The 25,289-nt window shown below is 48.9% G+C and overlaps 1 protein-coding gene and 1 long non-coding RNA gene across 12 annotated transcripts in view; one reads left to right on the top strand and one right to left on the bottom strand.

The window, feature by feature from the left end:
* Positions 1 to 25,289, bottom strand: part of HHLA2 (HHLA2 member of B7 family) — a 162,744-nt gene that overhangs the window by 104,406 nt on the left and 33,049 nt on the right. For 9 of the 11 annotated variants that reach the window (XM_073664597.1, XM_073664604.1, XM_073664598.1 and 6 more), the window contains one exon: positions 9,895 to 10,016. In XM_073664597.1, the coding sequence (XP_073520698.1) occupies positions 9,895 to 9,949 (55 nt within the window). In that variant the 5' untranslated portion in view covers positions 9,950 to 10,016. Of the gene's footprint in view, positions 1 to 9,894; positions 10,017 to 17,687; positions 18,046 to 25,289 lie in introns of those variants that run through there. The other 2 variants (XM_073664603.1, XM_073664599.1) reach the window with 2 other exon arrangements.
* LOC141251993 (uncharacterized) lies at positions 10,370 to 11,863 on the top strand. Its single transcript, XR_012313480.1, has 3 exons — positions 10,370 to 10,486; positions 10,921 to 11,078; positions 11,773 to 11,863. It is a non-coding gene; the product is annotated as an uncharacterized lncRNA (long non-coding RNA).

Raw genomic sequence — 25,289 nt, 5'->3', positions numbered from 1 at the left:
TGAAAAACAAAAAGTTACATCTTTCTAAAACTTAAATCCAATTTGTATAATAATTTCATAATAATTTTAAAAGCAGTGTAAAAGCATGCCTGTATGTAGAAAAAAAATGTACATGAAATTATAGAAGCTGAGATCAAATATAGCATTCAGGGCACCTGTAGCAGACATTTGAGGTGAGGCTGTGTAAGAGGAAGTGTTGTTACCCCTGAAGAGTCCTTGCGTGATGTGGCAACAGAGAAGAAAGACTGATCTGCTGGAGGGCTGAAACCAGGCGGAACTAATTGGCACCAGAAGAATTGCAGGGGGAGAGAATTCTTGTGCTGGACCTGGTCAGGTGACTCACATGCCAGAGTTCCTGGATGTAAAAGCTTTGTGTGCCAAACCGCAGGAGGATTTGGCTTCAAGGAGGAGAGTGGAGCAGATGCGGATGAGAGACAGCACTGAGGCCAGCGTGACAGTCTGCAGTGGAAAGTCTACGCCACCAAGGTGCTGGTTGACACCAGACAAGGTCCAGACGACGCCCCGTGAGACCCAGATACCCAACTATGACCGTCAAGACCCAGAGTTCAGACTGCGCCGGTCAAGACCATAACCCGCGCCAGTCAAGTCCCAGAGGCTAGACGACACTTGTCGACAGTCGAGAAACCATCCTTTCCATCCCAGGAGACGTCCGCCGACAGTCAAACACTGAAGAGGAGATGGCAACCAGAGGAGCACGCCTGCGGTTACAGAGACAGCACGAGTGAGCAAGGCCGTCACTTCCAGCTATAACATACGGTACCGGGGTTGGCCTGGGTAAGGATAACAGGTGGGGAGAGGACCGGTTTGTGTGTGGGAGGCTCAACGCACTTTAATAGACTTTGTCAGAAAGACTTGTGGCCTGGCGTGAAAACTCGTTGACCCCTGCTAGGGCCAGAACTTGAGGAAGAACTAACTTGGTAGTTCCCATAAAAGGGTGTATCACCCTCGTAAGGAGAACATTAGCATAACATATTGAAGTACTTTCCTGTTATTATCATTGTTGATTTGCATTGTTTAATAGCATTAATTGTTTTGTAACTGCTGTAAATTTCTGCTGCATCTGAACAGAACTAAACCATTCACTGACTGTTCCTGCCTCACGTTTTCTGTGCATTGCATCTGGTGACCTGCATTACAGTTGCCAAGAAGGATCAGAAATTACTTAGATTGTTGTTGTTAGTGGCTGCACTGTATTAATATTAAGCAAGCAGTTCACAATTAATGCAATATTGTTTTTTTGTTAACATCTCTACATTTCTTGGCTTTGAGCTTGGGTCTGTTGGAGTATCTTTGCACTGAGCCATGTTCTGTTAGCACATATTAGTACTGAGTGTGCTTCGCATTCAAGCAGTTCTGTTACAATATCTTTGTTCTAAGCTAGATTCTGTCATTGTACCTTAGTGCTAAGCTTGGGTCCAATACCTTATCTATGCAAAATGCTTAGGTTTGTTGCCATTTCTGAAGTTCTTGGTGCCGAACTTGGTCCTTTTATAGTAGTTGTCTGGGGATAAAATATTGATGACCTATTGGAAGGATAAGTCTTCAATATTACATTGGTGGGGGTCCAGCTAGAGAATTAGAGCCATTCTGTAGTCCTATTGTCTCTAGGAGCGGATCTGCAGGACACAGCAGCATTGCAGCTCCATTAAATGTCTTTATATCTGGCTGCAGCCTGGAGCTTATACACTGTGTGCCTAATAATTCTGCACACCTTGATAAAGGGTTGATATCCTTAGGCCGCACTTTCTCTCATTACACAAATACACATCACCTAATCTGCTTCATCCAATAAGCATTCAAGTTTATACATATTGGAATTGGAAATGATGAAATGGTCAAAATACCCACTTGCTTAGTAATTCTGAACACAGTCTAACAGCTGATCTTGGGACCCCCAGCGATCTTGGAAGCTCATCAAGAGAATGCCAAGAGTGTGCAAAGCAGTCATCAAAGCAAAAGGTGGCTACTTTGAAGAACTTAGAATATAAAACATATTTTCAGTTGTTTCACACTTTTTTGTTAAGTATATAATTCCACATGTGTTAATTCATAGTTTTGATGCCTTCAGTGTGAATGTACAATTTTCATAGTCATGAAAATTCAGAAAAATCTTTAAATGAGAAGGTGTGTCCAAACTTTTGGCCTGTACTGTACATAAAACTTCTCATGCCCCTCCCCCCAAAAAAGTGTAAGCAAAAATCAATAAAAACATTATATATACATATATATATATATATATATATATATATATATATATATATATATATATATATATATTTAAAAATGGCATTAATACAAATTACAAACCTTCATATAACTAACTATCTCAATGGGACAAGTTAAGGCTCTGGGAATGCCATGCCCTGGAGGCCAAAATTAAACCGCTAATATTTGGGTGGGCTCTTAGAGTCATTTCTACTTGTGGGACGTAGACGTCCCAGTTTGACATTGCTCAGGATCCACTAAAATAAAGTTGCGTGTTTAAATTGTGGCCACTTCAGTTTCATAGTAAAGTTTTATTTTTAAATCCCATTTATAAGTATCTACATAAAATGTACCATGGCCAATCAGCAGACTGACATTTTTTTTTAATCAGAAATGATCAATTACACAAAGCTTTTTGAAACATAAAGCCAAGGTAAAATGCCAACTGATAATATGCCATTACAACTAAGCATTGCTAAAGTACCTGTAGCGTCGGCGTCCCTGCCTCCTGCTAGGCAGGGACTCTGTTCCCCTCACCTCTCTGCTCCGTGCCCGGCGGCTTCCTCCCGCTCTGCCTGCAGCGCCCGCTCTCCCCCGGTCACTGTGCTTAGGGCGCGCGCGCTCCCCCTCTCTTAAATGGGCCGCGCGCGTCGCCCTAAGGAGTCCCCGGCCAATGGCCGGAGGATCGCTCCATATATAAGGCACCTCCTCCAAAATGGAGGTGCCCGAGCAATATTGTTGCACTGTTCACTACTCTGCTTCAGCCCTCAGGTCCCGTTGCCAGTTACCTGCCAGTTACCTGCCAGTCTCCTGCCAGTTTGCTGCCTGATTCCTGCCTGTCATCCGCTTTCCTGCTTGCTAGCCTGAGGTCCGACGGTCTGCCTTCCGACACCTGTCAGTCTGTCTATGGACCAACTTGCCCGCTCACCTGGGAGCGCTCACCTGCTACCTGCCTGATAGCCTACCTGGAGGCTCCGCCGTCACGTGCTGTGACCACCTGCCAGTCCAGAGACTCTTGCCCGCTCACCTGGGAGCGCTCATCTGCTACCTGCCTGTTAGCCTACCTAGAGGCTCCGCCGTCACGTGCTGTTACCACCTGCCAGTCCAGAGACTCTTACCCGCTCACCTGGGAGCGCTCATCTGCTACCTGCCTGTTAGCCTACCTAGAGGCTCCGCCGTCACGTGCTGTGACCACCTGCCAGTCTAGAGACTCTTACCCGCTCACCTGGGAGCGCTCACCTGCTACCTGCCTGATAGCCTACCTGGAGGCTCCGCCGTCACGTGCTGTGACCACCTGCCAGTCCAGAGACTCTTGCCCGCTCACCTGGGAGCGCTCATCTGCTACCTGCCTGTTAGCCTACCTAGAGGCTCCGCCGTCACGTGCTGTGACCACCTGCCAGTCCAGAGACTCTTACCCGCTCACCTGGGAGCGCTCATCTGCTACCTGCCTGTTAGCCTACCTAGAGGCTCCGCCGTCACGTGCTGTGACCACCTGCCAGTCTAGAGACTCTTACCCGCTCACCTGGGAGCGCTCATCTGCTACCTGCCTGTTAGCCTACCTGGAGGCTCCGCCGTCACATGCTGTGACCACCTGCTTATCCTGAGACTCTCGCCTGCTCACCTGGGAGCACTCATCTGCCATCTGCCTGCTAGCCTACCTGGAGGCTCAGCCGTCACAGGTCGTACCTGCCCGTTTACCCAGAGACTGCCCCGGTCACTTGCCGTGACCTCCTGCCCGTTTACCCAGAGACTGCCCCGGTCACTTGCCGTGACCTCCTGCCCGTTTACCCAGAGACTGCCCCGGTCACTTGCCGTGACCTCCTGCCCGTTTACCCAGAGACTGTCCCGGTCACTTGCTGTGACCTCCTGCCCGTTTACCCAGAGACTGTCCCGGTCACTTGCCGTGACCTCCTGCCCGTTTGCCCAGAGACTGTCCCGGTCACCTGCTGTGACCGCCTGCCTGTCTTCCCTGGTCGCCACCCGCTTCCTTACAAGGACTGCCCCCTTGTATAAGTTGCTCAGAGGTTCCGCCTCCCAGACCCGTTACAGTTTGCTCGGGCCATGGAACCCGGTGGCACCCAAGCTCCCTCGCTCTCAGACCTTTGTCATGAACTGTCCCGACAGAGGTCCCAACAGGAGTCCATCCTGGGTCACCTGCGGAATGTCAATACTCGCCTGGACACTTTGACTGCCCCACCAGCAACCACCGCTAGTGTCATGACTCGCAGCCCGGCTGCTCCGCTGCCCACCAATACCATAGTATCCTGCTCTGGAATCCGGCTTTCTGCACCTCCTCGCTTCGGAGGCGACTCCGCTCAAGCTCGGGGCTTCATTAACCAGTGCACCCTGCACTTTGAACACCAGTCCCACCAGTTTAATTCCGACCGGGCCAAAGTAGCCTTCATCATGTCCCATCTCACGGGAGAGGCACTGGCTTGGCTAAATCCTCTATGGGAGAGAGGAGACCCTCTGGTGTCCGACCTGCCAGCCTTTCTCACGGCTTTCCGGAAGGTCTTCGACGAACCCGGACGGAAGACCTCATCCGCCTCATCTCTGCTACGCCTCCGTCAAGGGAGTCTCACCGTGGGCCAATATGCCATACGGTTCCGTACCCTTGCTTCGGAGCTGGCCTGGGATAACGACGCCCTGGTGTCCGTCTTCTGGGAGGCTCTGTCCGGCCGTATTAAAGATGAACTCGCCGGTCGGGACATTCCTACCACTCTCGACGACTTGATTACACTTGCCACCCGGATTGACATCCGGTTCCAGGAGTGCGCTAGGGAGGTCACCCGTGAGAGGAGGATTCCACGTCTAGTCCCTACCTTCCAGAGACCCGTCACTCCCCCTGTTACTCCCCAGGCACACTCACCTGAGCCTATGCAGGTCGACCAGACCAAGATGGTCAAGACCCGTCAAGACTTACGTCGTGCCGAGGGGAGCTGTTTCTACTGTGGCAGTAAGGAGCACCGGATCCGTTCCTGCCCTGAGAGGTCGGGAAACGCCTGTGTCTAGACAAAAGTAAACCCTCTCCATCCCTGATGCTGTCTGTTTCTATCCTCTGCGGAGAGAACCGCTATTTTGAACTGGCTCAACTTGACTCTGGAGCTGCTGGAAATCTCATCTCTCAATCCCTGGTAGAAAAATACCACATTCCCACCAAACCTCTGGCCGTACCTATATCTGTCGCCGCCGTGGATGGGGGCCTCTTACCACATCCCATCCAACTCATCACCGAATCTCTGACTCTACAGGTGGGAATGCTGCATTCCGAGAGCATCTCCTTTCATGTTCTGCCTGGACTCTCTCACGCACTATTGCTTGGCCTGCCTTGGCTCCAGAGACATGCACCCGTGCTTGACTGGCAGACCGGAGAGGTCCTTCGCTGGGGACAGGACTGCCATAAGACTTGTCTAGTTCCCGTTCATCCTGCCCGTCCTTCTCCTACCCCAGCCAGAGACTTTACCTCCTCATAGACCATACGACTGCCCAATCGACCTGATGCCCGGCTCTACTCCTCCCCGTGGGCGAATCTACCCTTTGTCCGCTGCTGAAACCCGGTCCATGTCTGAATATATTGAGGAGAACCTGGCCCGGGGATTTATCCGGAAATCTACCTCCCCGGCGGGAGCAGGCTTCTTCTTTGTCAAAAAGAAGGACGGCTCACTCCGTCCATGTATAGACTATAGAGGCCTAAACCAGATTACTGTGAAGAATAAATACCCCCTTCCGCTTATTCCTGAATTATTTGACCATCTGAGGGGGGCTAGAATCTTCACCAAACTGGATCTCCGTGGGGCATATAACCTGGTTCGTATCCGTCAGGGGGATGAGTGGAAGACGGCATTCAATACCCGGGACGGCCACTATGAGTACCTTGTGATGCCCTTCGGTCTCTGTAACGCTCCTGCCGTCTTTCAAGAGTTGGTCAATGACATCTTTCGTGATCTTCTCTACTCCTGCATGGTGGTGTACCTGGACGGTATCTTGGTCTTCTCTCCGGATCTTCCTACTCACCGGAGGGACGTTCGTCAGGTCCTGCTCAGGCTCAGGCAGAACCACCTCTACGCTAAATATGAGAAGTGCATCTTTGAGCAGACCTCTCTTCCATTTCTGGGCTACATAATCTCTCAGACTGGTCTACAAATGGATCCTGAGAAACTGTCTGCCATCCAGAAGTGGCCCCGACCAGAGGGGTTGAAGGCTATTCAGCGGTTCCTGGGCTTCGCCAACTATTACCGCCTGTTCATACCGCACTTCTCTTCCCGGACCGCCCCTATCTCTGCTCTCACCCGTAAAGGTACGAACCCCAGAGAATGGCCGCCCGAAGCAGAGGAGGCATTTCTTTCCTTAAAACAGGCCTTCCTCTCCGCCTCGGTGCTGCATCGTCCGGACGGCAACAAACAATTCTTCCTAGAAGTTGACGCATCCTCCTCCGGAGCTGGGGCGGTACTTACCCAAAAATCTTCTTCCGGAAGAAAGGTAACCTGCGGCTTTTTCTCCAAACTTTTCTCCTCTTCTGAGCGCAATTATTCTATAGGAGACCGAGAATTGTTGGCCATTAAGATGGCACTGGAGGAGTGGCGTTACCTGCTCGAGGGGGCTCTCCACCCGGTAATAATTTACACTGACCACAAGAACTTGGCATATCTCCAGAGCGCCCAGAGACTTAACCCGCGCCAAGCCCGGTGGTCTTTGTTTTTTGCCCGCTTTGATTTCATTCTTCATTTTCGTCCGGCTGACAAAAACATCAAAGCTGACGCCCTGTCCCGATCCTTTCTGGTGTCTGATCTTGAGGAGGAGCCTAAACACATCATCGATCCCGCCAGAGTAATGCAGGTAGCCCCCGTGGGCCTTAATCGTCTCCCTCCCGGTAAGACGTTCGTAACGGAGTCCGATCGGGAGAAGATTCTACACTGGGGTCACTCGTCTAAGCTAGCTGGGCACGCCGGTCAGAAAAAGACCCTCCAGCTTATTACCCGGCACTACTGGTGGCCTACCCTGCACAAGGATGTAATTGACTTTGTTTCTGCCTGTGTGTCCTGCGCCCGCAACAAAGTTCCGAGACACCTGCCTGCCGGCCGCCTTCTTCCTCTGCCTGTGTCTGCTGCCCCGTGGCAACATATAGCTATGGACTTCATAACAGATCTCCCCGTCTCTGCCGGTTGTACGGTCATTTGGGTGGTCGCTGACCGCTTTTCCAAAATGGCTCATTTTATTCCCCTGCCAGGACTCCCGTCTGCTCCCGAGCTAGCTAAGGACTTTATCCGCCACATCTTCCATCTCCATGGTCTGCCTCTCCACATCGTGTCGGATCGTGGGGTTCAGTTCACCTCACGCTTCTGGAGAGCCACATGTAAAATGCTCGACGTCACCCTGGACTTCTCCTCCGCTTACCACCCACAGTCCAATGGTCAAGTGGAGCGGATCAATCAGAATTTGACCAGTTACCTCCGGCACTTCGTTAATGCCCACCATTCAGACTGGGTGGATCTCCTACCATGGGCCGAGTTCTCTTACAACAATCACGAGAGCGAATCTTCTTCTAAATCCCCGTTTTTTGTAGTCTTCGGTCAGCATCCTCGGATCCCTTTTCCTGTCTCCACCTCTGTGGACAACCCGGCCGCGGAATCTCTCGTTAGCAAATTTTCCTCCATTTGGGAGAGCACCCGATCCGCACTCCTTCAGTCATCCGAGCGGATGAAGAGACACACCGACAAAAAACGCCTGGATTCCCCACAATTTCGTCCCGGAGATAAAGTCTGGCTCTCATCCAAATATGTCCGGCTCAAGATTCCTTCCTATAAGTTAGGGCCTCGGTTCATCGGCCCACTGGAGGTTATCAAACAGATCAACCCGGTGGCCTATAAATTGAAACTCCCGGCCAACTTACGGATCCCTAACTCCTTCCATGTATCTCTTCTCAAACCCGTGGTACTTAACTCCTTTTCCAAGCCTACAGGTACGCCTCCTGCTCCGGTTTCTGCTGAAGACGAGTTTGAGGTAGAGAACATTCTGGCCACCAAAAGGGTAAGAGGAAAGACCTTTTTTCTAGTGGATTGGAAGGGGTTTGGTCCTGAGGAGAGAACATGGGAGCCCCGAGAGAACATCCATGCCCCTCTCATCCTTGCTAAATTTCTGTCTGGCCTAAAAAAGAGGGGGCCTAAAGGGGGGGGTACTGTAGCGTCGGCGTCCCTGCCTCCTGCTAGGCAGGGACGCTGTTCCCCTCACCTCTCTGCTCCGTGCCCGGCGGCTTCCTCCCGCTCTGCCTGCAGCGCCCGCTCTCCCCCGGTCACTGTGCTTAGGGCGCGCGCGCTCCCCCTCTCTTAAAGGGGCCGCGCGCGTCGCCCTAAGGAGTCCCCGACCAATGGCCGGAGGATCCCTCCATATATAAGGCACCTCCTCCAAAATGGAGGTGCCCGAGCAATGTTGTTGCACTGTTCACTACTCTGCTTCAGCCCTCAGGTCCCGTTGCCAGTTACCTGCCAGTCTCCTGCCAGTTTGCTGCCTGATTCCTGCCTGTCATCCGCTTTCCTGCTTGCTAGCCTGAGGTCCGACGGTCTGCCTTCCGACACCTGTCAGTCTGTCTATGGACCAGCTTGCCCGCTCACCTGGGAGCGCTCACCTGCTACCTGCCTGATAGCCTACCTGGAGGCTCCGCCGTCACGTGCTGTGACCACCTGCCAGTCCAGAGACTCTTGTCCGCTCACCTGGGAGCGCTCATCTGCTACCTGCCTGTTAGCCTACCTAGAGGCTCCGCCGTCACGTGCTGTGACCACCTGCCAGTCCAGAGACTCTTACCCGCTCACCTGGGAGCGCTCATCTGCTACCTGCCTGTTAGCCTACCTAGAGGCTCCGCCGTCACGTGCTGTGACCACCTGCCAGTCCAGAGACTCTTGCCCGCTCACCTGGGAGCGATCATCTGCTACCTGCCTGTTAGCCTACCTGGAGGCTCCGCCGTCACATGCTGTGACCACCTGCTTATCCTGAGACTCTCGCCTGCTCACCTGGGAGCACTCATCTGCCATCTGCCTGCTAGCCTACCTGGAGGCTCAGCCGTCACAGGTCGTACCTGCCCGTTTACCCAGAGACTGCCCCGGTCACTTGCCGTGACCTCCTGCCCGTTTACCCAGAGACTGCCCCGGTCACTTGCCGTGACCTCCTGCCCGTTTACCCAGAGACTGCCCCGGTCACTTGCCGTGACCTCCTGCCCGTTTACCCAGAGACTGCCCCGGTCACTTGCCGTGACCTCCTGCCCGTTTACCCAGAGACTGTCCCGGTCACTTGCTGTGACCTCCTGCCTGTTTACCCAGAGACTGTCCCGGTCACTTGCCGTGACCTCCTGCCCGTTTGCCCAGAGACTGTCCCGGTCACCTGCTGTGACCGCCTGCCTGTCTTCCCTGGTCGCCACCCGCTTCCTTACAAGGACTGCCCCCTTGTATAAGTTGCTCAGAGGTTCCGCCTCCCAGACCCGTTACAGTACCTTAACTTCTCTTCTCCATTAGCCTTGCACCCATCAATTGGTGACCATGTATGGTTCAGCGTACAAACTTTGTTATTCCTCATAAAACCTCCTTAGCATATTTACCAGCCAGATAAATAATTAATTGGAACATTTATGAATCTAAAGGAGGTGAAGTTCGATATGCAATATATGACCTATGCACTTACCGTGAATGACTGTGCAGCCCAAAAAAATCTGAGCTAAGAAAAACATTGTAAACATTCAATACTCCTCCAATCCTTGTCTTCTTTGGTCCTTCACTCCCTTAGATCTTCGTGTGTGTGACATACTGAAAATAAAACACAATAATCCCCATAAGATGAATAAATATTAATAAATATTAATATCTAAATGACTTCAAATAAGAATATTAGTGAGAAGTCAAATGGCAGTGAATCTAATGCAGCCTGAAGGGCTTGATGCCTAAAATGTTTTTAAAGTGCTTGATTTATTTAGCCCTACTCAGATGTCACTTCCTGGAAATCTGTGACATAACATTCTAAGAATATCACCTAATGTACAAGACACTATTATTAAATAATCATTATTGAAAAGCTGCTTGTGTTGACAAACGAGTTTTAATTTTGTGTATCACATATACAAATGCCACGATATGATCTACTAACACGTGTTGTCAGCTGCAATCACCAGCAGATACGGCACCCACTGGTCTCTAATTACATCAACGGATTCATCCATGTTACCAGCGTGAACAGCTCTATCCCTTTCCCTCTCCCCTACCTTCTAACATGTCTTAAGGTAGATTTTCCTGTGTTAATTCAATAAATCTGTTGAGTGATTTACTTTGTAAGATACAATTGTTAGAAGATTTTAAGAGAAATCTGTCAAGTTAATATGGTTTCCATAAATAATATTTCCAATAATTACTTTGCTTAGTAGGTAACAAGGAATGTTCTGGTTTTCCTTGTACAGGAATCTGGCCTTTGCTGCAAAAGCCCCTGGGCAGCAGCCTCAGCGTAGTGCAGCAAGTTGGCAGCAGTATGATTATCAATCAGAGTCAAAACCAGAATCAGCTACAGTTCGATTTTTTTTTCATGAATCAACAGTACAATGAAATAAAAAGAAACTCTTCGATCAAAGCTTTTCTTTCTCTACTTTTCAGTGACATTTTTTCCTGCACTGATCATTCAGAGTCAAAAACTGCTCAAATCTGTCAACATTTCTGTCCTCAGATAAGGATCAAATAACATCTGCTTCCTAAAGAAGTTTATGGAGAGCGGAGGAGGAAGGAGTTGGTGAGCAAAAGATACAGACACAAGGAGAAACTGCTGAGGCTTTTAGTCCAAAAGAAAAAAAACTGCTAAAAATACATGATACAAGCAAAATAATGGTCAGTTGTTCCCCATATTCACATACATAACAATTTATTCTGTAAAGTGACCCAGAAGTGCAGTTGCACTATAACTCCTTCCCGACTTTGGATGTACTTGTACATCCAATGTTGGGTCCCCATGTTTGATGCAAGCCCTAGAAGCTGAGCTTGCCCCATATCCAGCAGATACCAGAATCTGCCTTTAACAGATGCAAGCAGACCTGAACGCTGCCCGCTTCTGTTAACCTCTTAAATGCCGCTGTCAATCTCTGACTACAACTTATCTATTGATAATTGATAAAGTTCTTATCTATTGATAATTGATAGATCATCAATAGATAAGAAACCAGACAGATAAATTATCTATTGATAATTGATAAAGTTTAATTCTGGGGTCACTATATTGATAATGTTTTATGTCTATGGTAGGGTTCAGTTGAGGATTTACATGTCCTCATGCAACCTTTATATTCAAATAAAATTAATTTCAAGCTTACATACAAAGTGGACATTTTATTACAGGTGGATGAACAGGGTTTATTCAAACAGATTACAATAAAAAAAAAAGGCGCAAACAAGTTAATACATGCTGAATCCTCCCATCCACAATGTTTAATTGATGTGATTCCAAAGGGACAATTTGAGGATATCTCAATTGATGCTGATTTTGAACACCAGACCAAGGATCTCAATATGCATTTTTTTTGGACAGATAATACACCAAGAAATGGATCCAGATGGGATACCGGAAGGCAGAAAAAAAGAACATTTTCTAAAAGAACAGATTTATTACATCAAATTAGAGACATGGGAAGTTAAAAAGGTAAGATTCATCTCCTCAAATAATGCTAAATGTCACAAAATGTGGATGGCCCTCAAAAAATATTTGGGTATGTTACCTCTAGACACTACATATCCTATAAACCTGCGATCACATAGCGTCATTCCATGAATCTGAGGGATATCTTTGTGTATAGCCATTATGGAGGACAGAATGTTAACAAATTTATTTCCAAATGCCCAACAGGTTACAAAGGTTGGGGCTGTCATCCATATGGTGCATGCATGGTATGTCATAACATTGAATGTGTACATTTTTCAGACTCATCTAGTACAAAAACATACAAAATCACATATACCATTTCTCGCAGTACTGTGGGAGAGATATATAGTGCAAGATGTCCGTGCGATAAGATTTATGGGGGGCTGATAACATGGAAATTGGGCAGGATATCTGGGAAGTGAAAAGAGTTGTTTCCACGTTGTAGTCCATTTGCTGTCACTTTTCACTTATGCTTGCTATTCTTTATTTTCACATATAGGGTAGTGAGCAATAAACTATTTTTTATGTTCATTCTTTCATGTACATGTCACACTGAGCGCTCCTACTTCCTACTGTATGTAAATGGAAAACCCACTTGCCTCTTTCTGCAGAAGCCTTTTGTCTGTGTCTACTCCTTTTTCAGTGGTTTTACTACATTGATACTCAAACTTCATCACTTTAGAATTTGCTATGTCGACACACAGCACACATTTTGCAATTTAATTTGCATACCATTGCTAAGAATAAAAAAAAAATACAGTGAAAAGGTTTATATTAATTTGTCAGTCAACCCCTATCGAAACGTATTGATCGCTGGAGGTCAGACCCCCACTGCTCCTATAAACAGGGATCTGAAGAGCCCCCTTGATTGGAGCAGTGGGGAGGTTGAAAATGCAAAATGTATTCCAAATTCTTTGCAGCATTGTGGGTCGTTTCACATTTGTGTTAGGACTACTTTGTAGTATAGGAAGAGAAATCCTTATATCAGGCCAGGGAAGACATTTTTTTCTTTCAAATTATAAAGTCTATTCATTTTCATAGTACTATTCTTTATTGAGGATTTAATGTAGGTTCAGCACCCAACACCTGTAAAAATCCACCCCTTGTGAATGTAGCATTGCCCCTCTATAAATCAATAATCACTGACTTACTACCATGTAAAATATCACATTCCGTTCCTCCTATAAAGATTGCAGATAGAACAAGTCTTCCTTATTATTGCCCATATGAATAATCAATTCATCACTTGGCCTTTAGCATAAATCAGAATGGTATGTCATTTAAATTATTAGCCTAGAGTTCCTTGGCAACTTTTCGTTATTGGGACGGAAACCTTTAATTGTTATTTGTTCCAGAATTACCTGAAAACATGTGAACAATGGTGAACATATCACATAGACAGACAATGTGGCCGATAAGGGGCTTGAAGGATTGACTTCTATAGACTCACAAGTGTCTATATCTGTTGATACCAATTCCACAGATGAAAAGTCTGTTTACTGTGCAGTACTTGCTCTCTTGCCCCCCAATATAAAAATATAGGAAGATTTTGAGGTAAAAAAAAATACAGATATTTATTATGCACACATAGGCAGGAATTAGTCAGGTCTATCAGAATGTAGCAGAATGTCACAGCTAGATTTCTTTAATTCCCACACCAGATCTGTCTGACATCACCTGGGGAGCTTACACTGCAAGTCATCTGTTTGACTCGTATGTTCATGAGGACTAAAAATACCTTTTTTTTATCTTGCAGAACTGTATGTGGCTGCATTGGATTCTCAGCATACATTCAGGATGGGGATAAGGGAAGGGAGTTTTCATTTATGAAATCAACTGAAAAAGAGTTTCACTTTTCTTCAATTTTCACCTATGAATATGTTTGCGAGGCTATGATGATAATTTGTGACAATAATAACATGTTTATTACTGAAGGTTCAATGCTAAAAATAAAAATCTATTCTGTTCTCTGGGCAATTACTAATCCAATTCTATGTGCACTATGCGCTCTCTGGGCTCACTCACAAGAGCGTATACTTCGGACGAGTGCTACCTGATGTTTTATCACATACAACTGAAACCAGAAGTTTACATACACTATATAAAAAGACACATGCATGTTTTTCTCAATATCTGACATGAAATCAGAATAAACCTTTCCCATTTTAGGTCAATTAAGATTACCATAATTTGTAATATTTGCCAAATTCCAGATTAATGAGAGAGAAAATGTTTTAAGGCATTTTTATTACTTACTGCAAAGTCAAAAGTTTACATACACTAATATTACTATGCCTTTAAACAATTCTGGACTGCCCATATGATAATGTCATGTGTTTGGAAGCTTCTGATAGGTTTTTGGCAACATCTGAGTTAATTAGAGACACACCTGTGGATGTATTTTAATGCACACATGAAACACACTGCTTCTTTGTGTAGCATCATAGGAAAGTCTAAAGAAATCAGCCAAGATATCAGGAAGAGAATTGTGGACTTGCACAAGTCTGGCTCATCCTTGGGTACAATTTCAAGATACCTGAACGTGCCTCGTTCATTTGTACAAACAATTATACGCAAGTACAAACAAGATGGGAATGTCCAGCCATCATACCACTCAGGAAGGAGACGGGTTCTGTGTCCCAGAGATGAACGTGCTTTGGTCCGACATGTACATATCAACCCAAGAACAAAAGCAAAAGACCTTGTGAAGATGATGGCGGAAGCTGGTAAGATTGTGTCAATAACCACAGTGAAACGAGTACTGTATCAACATGGACTGAAAGGCCACTCTGCCAGGAAGACGCCATTACTCCAAAAGAAACATAAAAAAGCTAGATTAATGTTTGCAAATGCACACAGGAACAAAGACCTTAATTTTTGGAGACATGTCCTGTGGTCTGATTAAACTAAAATTGAACTTTTTGGGCATAATGACCATCGTTACATTTGAAAGAAAAAGGGAGAAGCTTAGAAGCCTAAGAACACCATCCCAACTGTGAAACACGGGGGTGGCAGCATCATGTTGTGGGGTTGCTTTGCTGCAGGAGGGACTGGTGCACTTCACAAAATAGATGGCATCATGAGAAAAGAAGATTATGTGGCAATACTGAAGCAACATCTCAAGACATCAGCCAGAAAGTTAAAGCTTGGGCGGAAATGAGTCTTCCAAATGAAGAATGACCCGACGCATACTGCCAAAATGGTAACAAAGTGGCTTAAGGATAACAAAGTAAATGTTTTGGAGTGGCCATCACAAAGCCCTGATCTCAATCCTATTGAAAATTTATAAGCAAAGCTGAAAAGGCAGGTGCGAGCAAGGCGACCTACAAACCTGGATCAGTTACCCCAGTTTTGTCAGGAGGAATGGGCCCAAATTCCAACCAATTATTGTGAGAAACTTGTGAAAGGATATCCCAAACGATTGACCCAAGCCATTCAGTTTAAGGGCAATGGTACCAAATACTAATAAAATGCACTTTGCAGTGAGTAATAAAAATGCCTTAAAACATTCACTCTCATTATTTTGGCGTTTGGCAAATATTAAAAATTATGGTAATCCTAATTGACCTATAACAGGAAAGGTTTATTCTGATTTCATGTCAGATATTGAGATAAACATGCATATGCGTCTTTTTATATAGTGTATGTAAACTTCTGGTTTCAACTGTAGAACTTGGACCAATGTTCTACTATGAGGCAGTGGTGATCAGTGTTTTTTTTCTCATGCTGATTCGGCATGAGAAACAAATTGCAGCATGCTGCGATTTGCTGCCCAAATCAAACGCCCTTACCCATTCAAGTCTATTGCGTGGAAAGCATTGGACAGCACTCGGATAACATCTGAGTGCAGTCTAAATTCTGCAGACTCACAGAATGGAGGAGAAATTTTGTTCTCCATCTTCTCTGTACCTGTGCTGCAATCCTCTCATCTGAGAGAATCAGATCACACTAAGCGGATATGTGGCACCCCAGGGGTCTGGTTTCCCACAGTAATGTAATGTTATGTCTGAGAGCAGGTGGGAGGTCCTTTGGTCAGGGATCCTGTGCATGCCACACCTCCTGCCCAGTCTTGGGAGGGGAAGAGCTTCCCCTATATAAACCCGGGGCTGAGGCAGGGTGAGGAGTAGAGAAGAAGTAGAGACGAGAAACAGTCATAGGAAGAAACAGCAGAAGCTCAGTGGGAGCAATACTACTACGAGTCAGGGGCTGGCAGCTGCAGAGCTCGCCCTGACTGAGAAGCTTTCTTACCGGACCCGGCGTCCGAGGCTGTGGGGACTAACTCTTACCCAGCAGCAGAAGCCGACCGGCAGGGGATTTCAGGTCCCCAGGCCCAGAAACCCGAAGGCACGGTCACACGCGTGGGACCAGCAGCGCCATCGTGGAGCGGAAGCCATAGAAGGCCCCGAGTCACCGGCCATACGGGTGAGCACCACACGGTACACTCAGGGACGTGGGCTACTTATATCCGCTTCTAGCAAGGTAGCCAGAGGAGTACAGTCAGTTTGGGAGGCCTACAACTCCGCCTGGCCAGGGGAGATCCCATCTGCTCAAGGACTGACCAGGCCCCGTTCGCTAGCAAGTACTCCGGGAGGGTCTATCGTTGTTACCAGTAAAGACCCTGAATTACACCGCACCGTCTCTGAGTGGTTCCTGCTACCCCCATCTTCCACGTCGGCTGCCCTGAGGCCATACCCCTCCCGTTGGGGGTTATACTATCACGCTGCACAATTCTACACCGGCCTCAGCGGTCTGCCCTGCAGCGGCAGCTCCATAGCTGCAAATCAACGGGTGGCGTAGTCGACACTCAAATAACACCTATCAAGACTGCCACACACTGAGTTTGACTCCCTGGGCACGGACCGGGTCCCCGCCACTCGGAGACTACAACCCTCATCTGATCCGGTTCCGGGTAAGCCCCCGTGCGCGAGACGCTGCGCGACACAGCAGGCCCAGGGGCGCGTCAGATACACTAATCAGAGTTTAATCCAATTGTCATTTACATAATCAATCCAATTCTCTCGCAAGAAAGAGTCTACGCTTGTGTGACCTTGGCCTTACAGTGACCATTTCCCCCCCACTGAATAACTAGTCAGAATTCAGAAGAATTTCAAAATTAGAGTCCTCCTTTCCCAAAAATCTAAGTCACATCATTTTTCAATCACTGTATAGAGGCTGCAAAAAGAATAATTTTATTTCAGTGTTCACTATTTTCTAAAGGGGGGGAACACTTTTATGACAATGTCGTTTTCACATGCCACAGAGTTTTTCAACATTCACATCTAATATTGAAATTCATGACAAATCTGCAACTGAAATGTCATACTACAGGTTTTATAATTGGTGTGGAATTTTTCTGATACATGTGGATATGATTTTAAAAAGAACACATCCGTCGTACTGTACATTTTTGCAAGAAATCTGTCATATGATCTTATATTTATCATTTTGGCAGCATATCCATAAAAATGACAAATGGGGCGTAAAAATGCCAAATGTCGCCAATTTTGTGTTCAACTTTGTCTTGCACAAAATTTGAGTACATTTGAAGGCGTTTTACTTTAGCATGCCGTGGCTAAACATTTAATTGCACCTTCCCACCTGCTTGGTTTCCCTCTATCTCCGCCCTTCTCTGGCTCTATGCTACAGGGCTATGTTAAAGATACATAGATAAAATGGCAGAAAAAAAATACTACAAAATGCCATATCAAGAGCATGCTTGAGAAAAGCAGAGGAAATATTATGAAGTGAATAAAAAAATTGCAATTTCCAGCAAATCCACACCTTATTATGAAAATCACACTTACCCACCTCTCAGTTGAGAACTAGAATCAGACCATTCCCAAGACAGATAGGGAATTCCAGGCGATGGAATAAAACGTACCGAGATTTAGGTCCTTGAATTTTAGGGACAATTACTTTAAGTATTTATCAAGCAATCATTCCCTACCAGCTGGTTGTCACAAGGTGCGTGACTTATCACAAAGCTGTCAATGCTATAAACATTACACCAGTCCTGCCTCATTCCATACAAAATCCAATCTGATAAGAGATTAACAAATTGTGTCTTGTCATCTTGTTATACCGTAACAAAATGAAATACAGAGTTTCATCAAAATCTGTGTAAAGTAAAATACAAAGGTCATAAAAGGTATCGACCTTTGTTCAGAAACAAAACTGAAAGATGTTTCTTGCGTGACTACAATCCAGGTATGACACACCTATGTATTCTGCATTCTGATAAGTCTTAAGAAACGTTTACTTCCTTGAAATAATCTGGAGTAAATGAGAAAGATTTATTGAAACCATGTCATGGATTAGAATAGACAGGCATTGCTGTATAATGTAACTAAATAAAAAATAAAAAAGAAGCCTCATTCAGAAGTCTGTGATTTTTCCCATATGTAAGAACACAGACCAGTATTTGGTAAATTTTTGGTTAATTATAACGACACGTAGCAATATTCAACATTAATTAGGGAAGCACCATGGCTCAGTGGTTAGCACTGCAGCCTTGTAGCACTGGGGTCCTGGATTCAAATCCCACCAAGGACAACATCTGCAAAGAGTTAGAAACACAAAACCCAAATTCATGGTTGCTGAAGGCACGTCAATACCAATAGCAGGGGCAGACACAGACTGTTGTGGCACCCCAGGGGTCTGGTTTCCACAGTAACAAGCAATGTTATGTCTGAGAGCAGGTGGGAGGTCTCTTGGTCAGGGATCCTGTACATGCCACACCTCCTGCCCAGTCCTGGGAGGGGAAGAACTTCCCCTGTATAAACCTGGGGCTGAGGCAGGGTTAGAGAGTTCAGAGGGAGAGTGCAGCCAGGAGGGCTGACAGGGAGCTGTGGCTCCGGCTGGGCCCAGCTCCTGGGCCATGCCAGAAGTAGAGAAGAGAAGCAGCATAGGAAGAAACAACAGGAGCTCTGTGGGAGCAGTGTTACAAAGAGTCAGGGGCTGGCAGCTGCAGAGCTCGCCCTGACTGAGAAGATTTCTTACCGGACCCGGAGTCCGAGGCTGTGGGGACTAACTCCTACCCAGCAGCAGAATCCGTCAGGCAGGGGATTTCAGGTCCTCTGGCCAAGAAACCCGAAGGCACGGTCACACGCATGGGACCAGCACCGCCGTCGTGGAGCGGAAGCTACTAGAAGGCCCCGAGTCACCGGCCATACGGGTGAGCACCACACGGTACACTCAGGGACGTGGGCTACTTATACTCGCTTCTAGCAAGGTAGCCAGAAGAGTATCGTTAGTTTGGGAGGCCTACAACTCCGCCTGGCCAGGGGAGATCCCATCTGCTCAAGGACTGACCAGGCCCCAACCGCTAGCCAGTACTCCGGGAGGGTCTATCTTTGTCACCAGTAAAGACCCTGAACTACACCGCATCGTCTCTGAGTGGTTCCTGCTACCCCCATCATCCACGGGCCATACCCCTCCCGTTGGGGGTTATACCATCTACGCTGCACTATCCTACCACCGGCCTCAGCGGTCTGCCCTGCAGCGGCAGCTCCATAGCTGCATTCAACGGGTGGCGTAGTCGTCCTACATCTACCGCTGATACAGCGCCACTTAGTCTGACTCCCTGGGCACGGACCGGGTCACCGCCACGAGACTACAACCCTCAACAGATCCGGCTCCGGGTAAGCTCCCGCGTGCGCAACGCTGCGCGACACAGGCCCAGGGGTGCGTCAACTTTTGGCGTAGTCGGCAGGATTCCGTGCCCGCAACCACCGGGTACTGCGTGCCTGAAAAAAGAGACTTTTAAACGTACCATCGGTGAAGATTCCCGCCATCCGGCGCCATCTTCAGCCTTCTTCCCGCCATCGGTGAAGATTCCCGCCATCCGGCGCCATTTTCAGCCTTCTTCCCGCCTTCCGTGGAGTTTTCCCGCCGTTGGACGCCATCTTGAAGACGCCGCGCGGGAAGAAGAGGGGCGTGGACTCCGAAAGCGCGCGAGAACTGAAGCCCCGCCTCACGTCCGGACGTTGCGTAAGGTCCTGGAAGGAGCCCAGCAGACGCCGACGTCACAGGAGCGCGACGGAAGGTCCTCAACCCTGACGATCCACTGCGGAGCCGCGGCCTACGGAAGAGGATCATCGCAAGGTAGGCCACGGTCCACTAGGGGGGAGAAGGATGTCGGATACGGAGGAGAGCTTCACCACTTCAACCCCCGCCAGCGCCACCGCTGTTTCGGTCATGCCTTTCACCATGCCCTATATCCCGGGGGCAGCCTGGCTACCCCAGTACTCAGGGGAGTCACATACCCTGCATGACTTTAGAGAAAAGCTGGATAGCCTCTTCCAGGTGTACCCCCTCACAGAGGAGCAAAAAGTGAGCATCCTGGTGGCCCAATTAACCGGGGCAGCCCAAAGGGAGGTAAAGTCCTGGCCACCTGGGAGGAGGACTGTCGCAGAGATACTAACCCAGCTAACCGAGGAGGAGCTGCAGTACTACCAATACGAGGAAAGCCAAGAGGACCCGGACGGGTCTGAGGACTACCCTCAGGAGGGAGCACAAAGAGGACATAGCTACTGAAGGGAAGTAGCGTGAATAAAGAGCTGTACATAGTTACCCGTTAGGGTACAAGGACTGCTGCTAATTAAAATATGGTCCCCGTTGGGATTAGTGAATTGTTCCCCATGTGCCCCTATCTTAAACCAGGCTGAGGACTGTGAGCAGCCATTCCTTATCCCCACTGGCCGAGGACTGAGAGCGGCCATATCCTGTAAATAATTATGTGTTTCTAGTAATTTATAGGAGTCCTTGGTGGATTTACCGGGAATCCTTTGTACAGTTAGTGGAGCGTAACCCAGGATGGACTAAAAGACTGTTAAGGACTCGGGGCAGGACAGACCCCTACCTGGTTACGTCTCCCTGTTTTGGTGAAATGGACACCTTTGTTTCCTTCAAAGACTGCACCCGGTTGCGGACACGCCGTAACCATCTTTATGTGTTTTCTTTATTGTACTGTTTCTGTTTTTACTTGTTATGTTTTACAAAAAAAAAAATATGTTTAGTCCCGGAGTACTAAATTTCACTAGGGGGGAATGTGGCACCCCAGGGGTCTGGTTTCCACAGTAACAAGCAATGTTATGTCTGAGAGCAGGTGGGAGGTCTCTTGGTCAGGGATCCTGTGCATGCCACACCTCCTGCCCAGTCCTGGGAGGGGAAGAACTTCCCCTGTATAAACCTGGGGCTGAGGCAGGGTTAGAGAGTTCAGAGGGAGAGTGCAGCCAGGAGGGCTGACAGGGAGCTGTGGCTCCGGCTGGGCCCAGCTCCTGGGCCATGCCAGAAGTAGAGAAGAGAAGCAGCATAGGAAGAAACAACAGGAGCTCTGTGGGAGCAGTGTTACAAAAAGTCAGGGGCTGGCAGCTGCAGAGCTCGCCCTGACTGAGAAGATTTCTTACCGGACCCGGAGTCCGAGGCTGTGGGGACTAACTCCTACCCAGCAGCAGAATCCGTCAGGCAGGGGATTTCAGGTCCTCTGGCCAAGAAACCCGAAGGCACGGTCACACGCATGGGACCAGCACCGCCGTCGTGGAGCGGAAGCTACTAGAAGGCCCCGAGTCACCGGCCATACGGGTGAGCACCACACGGTACACTCAGGGACGTGGGCTACTTATACTCGCTTCTAGCAAGGTAGCCAGAAGAGTATCGTTAGTTTGGGAGGCCTACAACTCCGCCTGGCCAGGGGAGATCCCATCTGCTCAAGGACTGACCAGGCCCCAACCGCTAGCCAGTACTCCGGGAGGGTCTATCTTTGTCACCAGTAAAGACCCTGAACTACACCGCATCGTCTCTGAGTGGTTCCTGCTACCCCCATCATCCACGTCGGCTGCCCTGAGGCCATACCCCTCCCGTTGGGGGTTATACCATCTACGCTGCACTATCCTACCACCGGCCTCAGCGGTCTGCCCTGCAGCGGAAGCTCCATAGCTGCATTCAACGGGTGGCGTAGTCGTCCTACATCTACCGCTGATACAGCGCCACTTAGTCTGACTCCCTCGGCACGGACCGGGTCACCGCCACGAGACTACAACCCTCAACAGATCCGGTTCCGGGTAAGCTCCCGCGTGCGCAACGCTGCGCGACACAGGCCCAGGGGTGCGTCACTGTAGTGGGCCCCTGTGCAAGAAATTTTTGGGGGCCCCCCCCTGCCCTTCATAAGGCAACAAAGTTATGTAAACATAACCCCCCCATGTGCAGCTCTCATTCCCCCCATGTGCATCTCACCCCCCCGTGCATTTCACCCACCCCGTGCATCTCTCATCCCTCCCATGTGCATCTCTCATCCCCCCCATGTGCATCTCTCATCCCCCCATGTGCATCTCTCACCCCCCCATGTGCATCTCTCATCCCCCCCATGTGCATCTCTCATCCCCCCCATGTGCATCTCTCATCCCCCCCATGTGCATCTCTCATCCCCCCCATGTGCATCTCTCATCCCCCCATGTGCATCTCTCATCCCCCCCATGTGCATCTCTCATCCCCCCCATGTGCATCTCTCATCCCCCCATGTGCATCTCTCGTCCCCCCCATGTGCATCTCTCGTCCCCCCCATGCATTTCACCCACCCCGTGCATCTCATCCCCCCCGTGCATCTCTCGTCTCCCCCATGTGCATCTTTCGTCCCCCCCATGTGCATCTCTCATCCCCCCCATGCATTTCACCCACCCCGTGCATCTCATCCCCCCATGTGCATCTCTCATCCCCCCATGTGCATCTCTTATCCCCCCCATGTGCATCTCTCATCCCCCCATGTGCATCTCTCACCCCCCCATGTGCACCTCTCATCCCCCCATGTGCATCTCTCACCCCCCATGTGCATCTCTCATCCCCCCGCATGTGCATCTCTCATCCCCCCGCATGTGCATCTCTCATCCCCCCATGTGCATCTCTCATCCCCCCCATGTGCATCTCTCATCCCCCCCATGTGCATCTCTCATCCCCCCCATGTGCATCTCTCATCCCCCCATGTGCATCTCTCATCCCCCATGTGCATCTCTCATCCCCCCATGTGCATCTCTCATCCCCCCCATGTGCATCTCTCATCCCCCCATGTGCATCTCTCATCCCCCCATGTGCATCTCTCATCCCCCCATGTGCATCTCTCATCCCCCCATGTGCATCTCTCATCCCCCCATGTGCATCTCTCATCCCCCCCACCATAGTGCATCTCTCATCCCCCCCACCATAGTGCATCTCTTATCCCCCCCACCATAGTGCATCTCTCATCCCCCCCCATAGTGCATCTCTCATCCCCCCCACCATAGTGCATCTCTCATCCCCCCCCACCATAGTGCATCTCTCATCCCCCCCACCATAGTGCATCTCTCATCCCCCACCCCACCATAGTGCATCTCTCATCCCCCCCACCATAGTGCATCTCTCATCCCCCCCACCATAGTGCATCTCTCATCCCCCCCACCATAGTGCATCTCTCATCCCCCCCACCATAGTGCATCTCTCACCCCCCCACCATAGTGCATCTCTCATCCCCCCCACCATAGTGCATCTCTCACCCCCCCACCATAGTGCATCTCTCACCCCCCCACCATAGTGCATCTCTCATCCCCCCCCCACCATAGTGCATCTCTCATCCCCCCCACCATAGTGCATCTCTCATCCCCCACCCCACCATAGTGCATCTCTCACCCCCCCCCACCATAGTGCATCTCTCACCCCCCCCCCACCATAGTGCATCTCTCATCCCCCCCCACTCCTAGTTAATTGTATTTTAAAAATAATAAAACTTGTTATACTTACCCCCATGCGATCCCTGCAGAATCCTGGCGCTCGTCCAAATCACTGACACCAGGTTCTCCTGACTTCCGGTCATGTGACGGCGCCGTCACATGACCGGAAGTCAGGGGAATCATGAAGGCGCTGCCGAAGCAGCGCAGCGCTGAGATGTCCCGGACCCGGCGCTTAGCATGGGGTCGGGGGCCCCATGAGGAGAGAGACGCACAAGAGGGGGGCCCCCAACGGGGCTCCGAGGGGGCCCCTACCGGCCGGGCCCCATACTGGAGTCAGGACAGTCATGCCCTGATGGCGGCCCTGCTGGAGGGGCCCCCTCTCCCTCGGGGCCCCCGTTCAATGAACCGGCTGCACGGGCGGTAGTTCCGCCCCTGACCAATAGGTAAGAACGTGCCAGGACAGCAGCATAGCTCCAAGATACATATAATAACAGGAGACAACAAGAGCTTTTAAATGCAAATACGAAAATTCTTTATTAAATAAATATAGAAATTGTAAAAATTTCACATAGAGTCAATAAAACATCTACAATGTGTACAGGACAGAAGCAGACACCCCAAACGGATAACCACTCCAAGGAGTAAAGTGGAAGGTAATGAAGTTAACAAGTATACAAAAGCCACCTATCAGCACATTAACCACCTAGCAGAAAGACTATTAGGAGGTAACATTAGATGAAGGGGAGCAGAAAATGCTGCTAAAACACCCCATAGCTAATCAAAAGCCAATCAGAGGGAACACTGAATGATAGCCCTCCTGAAAAATTGTGCTGAACTGGAACAAAAGTGAAACCAGTAGTGGACACTTACCCAAGGATAGGAGACCCCCCAGTGGGATGAAAGGGTGCTAAAACAACTTCCCAACGCGTTGTGGTAATGACCTTGCTAAACATGCAGTCAAAACACACACATGTCAAAGCATCAACAATGCGGTCACAGTATCGAGTCTTAGATGTGGCGAGACCCGGATATTTATGAGGTATGTTGCTAATCTAATATACAGTACAGACCAAAAGTTTGGACACACCTTCTCATTTAAAGATTTTTCTGAATTTTCATGACTATGAAAATTGTACATTCACACTGAAGGCATCAAAACTATGAATTAACACATGTGGAATTATATAGTTAGCAAAAAAGTGTGAAACAACTGAAAATATGTCTTATATTCTAGGTTCTTCAAAGTAGCCACCTTTTGCTTTTATGACTGCTTTGCACACTCTTGGCATTCTCTTGATGAGCTTCATAATATGGTTGGGGGCCGCGACCAATCAGCGATTTTGGCGCCAAATTTAAACACCGCTCTGCACAGAGGTCAGCGGCGATGCAGCCGGGAGATGAGCGGAGCTTGCCGCTCATCTCCCGACTGCTAGCAGCATAAGTACCCCGACCTGCGGCGCCGCTGACCCCCATGTGGCTACCGTCGGGAGACCAGCGGCTTGGCCCGCTGATCTCCCGACGGCAAGTGTGAAGGGAGGACCGGGGAGCGGCGCTGCCGGTTGGGATACTTCTGCTGCGAGCAGCCGGTCATCTCCCGCAGCGCCGCTCCCCGGTCCTCACTAATACAATTTGCTGATTGGTCGCGGCCAATCAGCGATATTGGCGCTAAATTTAAACAGGCTCTCTGTCCCTCCAATCAGCGATATTGGC

The sequence above is a fragment of the Phyllobates terribilis genome, unplaced genomic scaffold (assembly GCF_046119375.1).
Source record: "Phyllobates terribilis strain yellow unplaced genomic scaffold, ASM4611937v1 Scaffold_2__4_contigs__length_985480577, whole genome shotgun sequence".
NCBI lineage: Eukaryota > Metazoa > Chordata > Amphibia > Anura > Dendrobatidae > Phyllobates > Phyllobates terribilis.
This window is presented reverse-complemented; position numbering and strand designations above follow the sequence as displayed.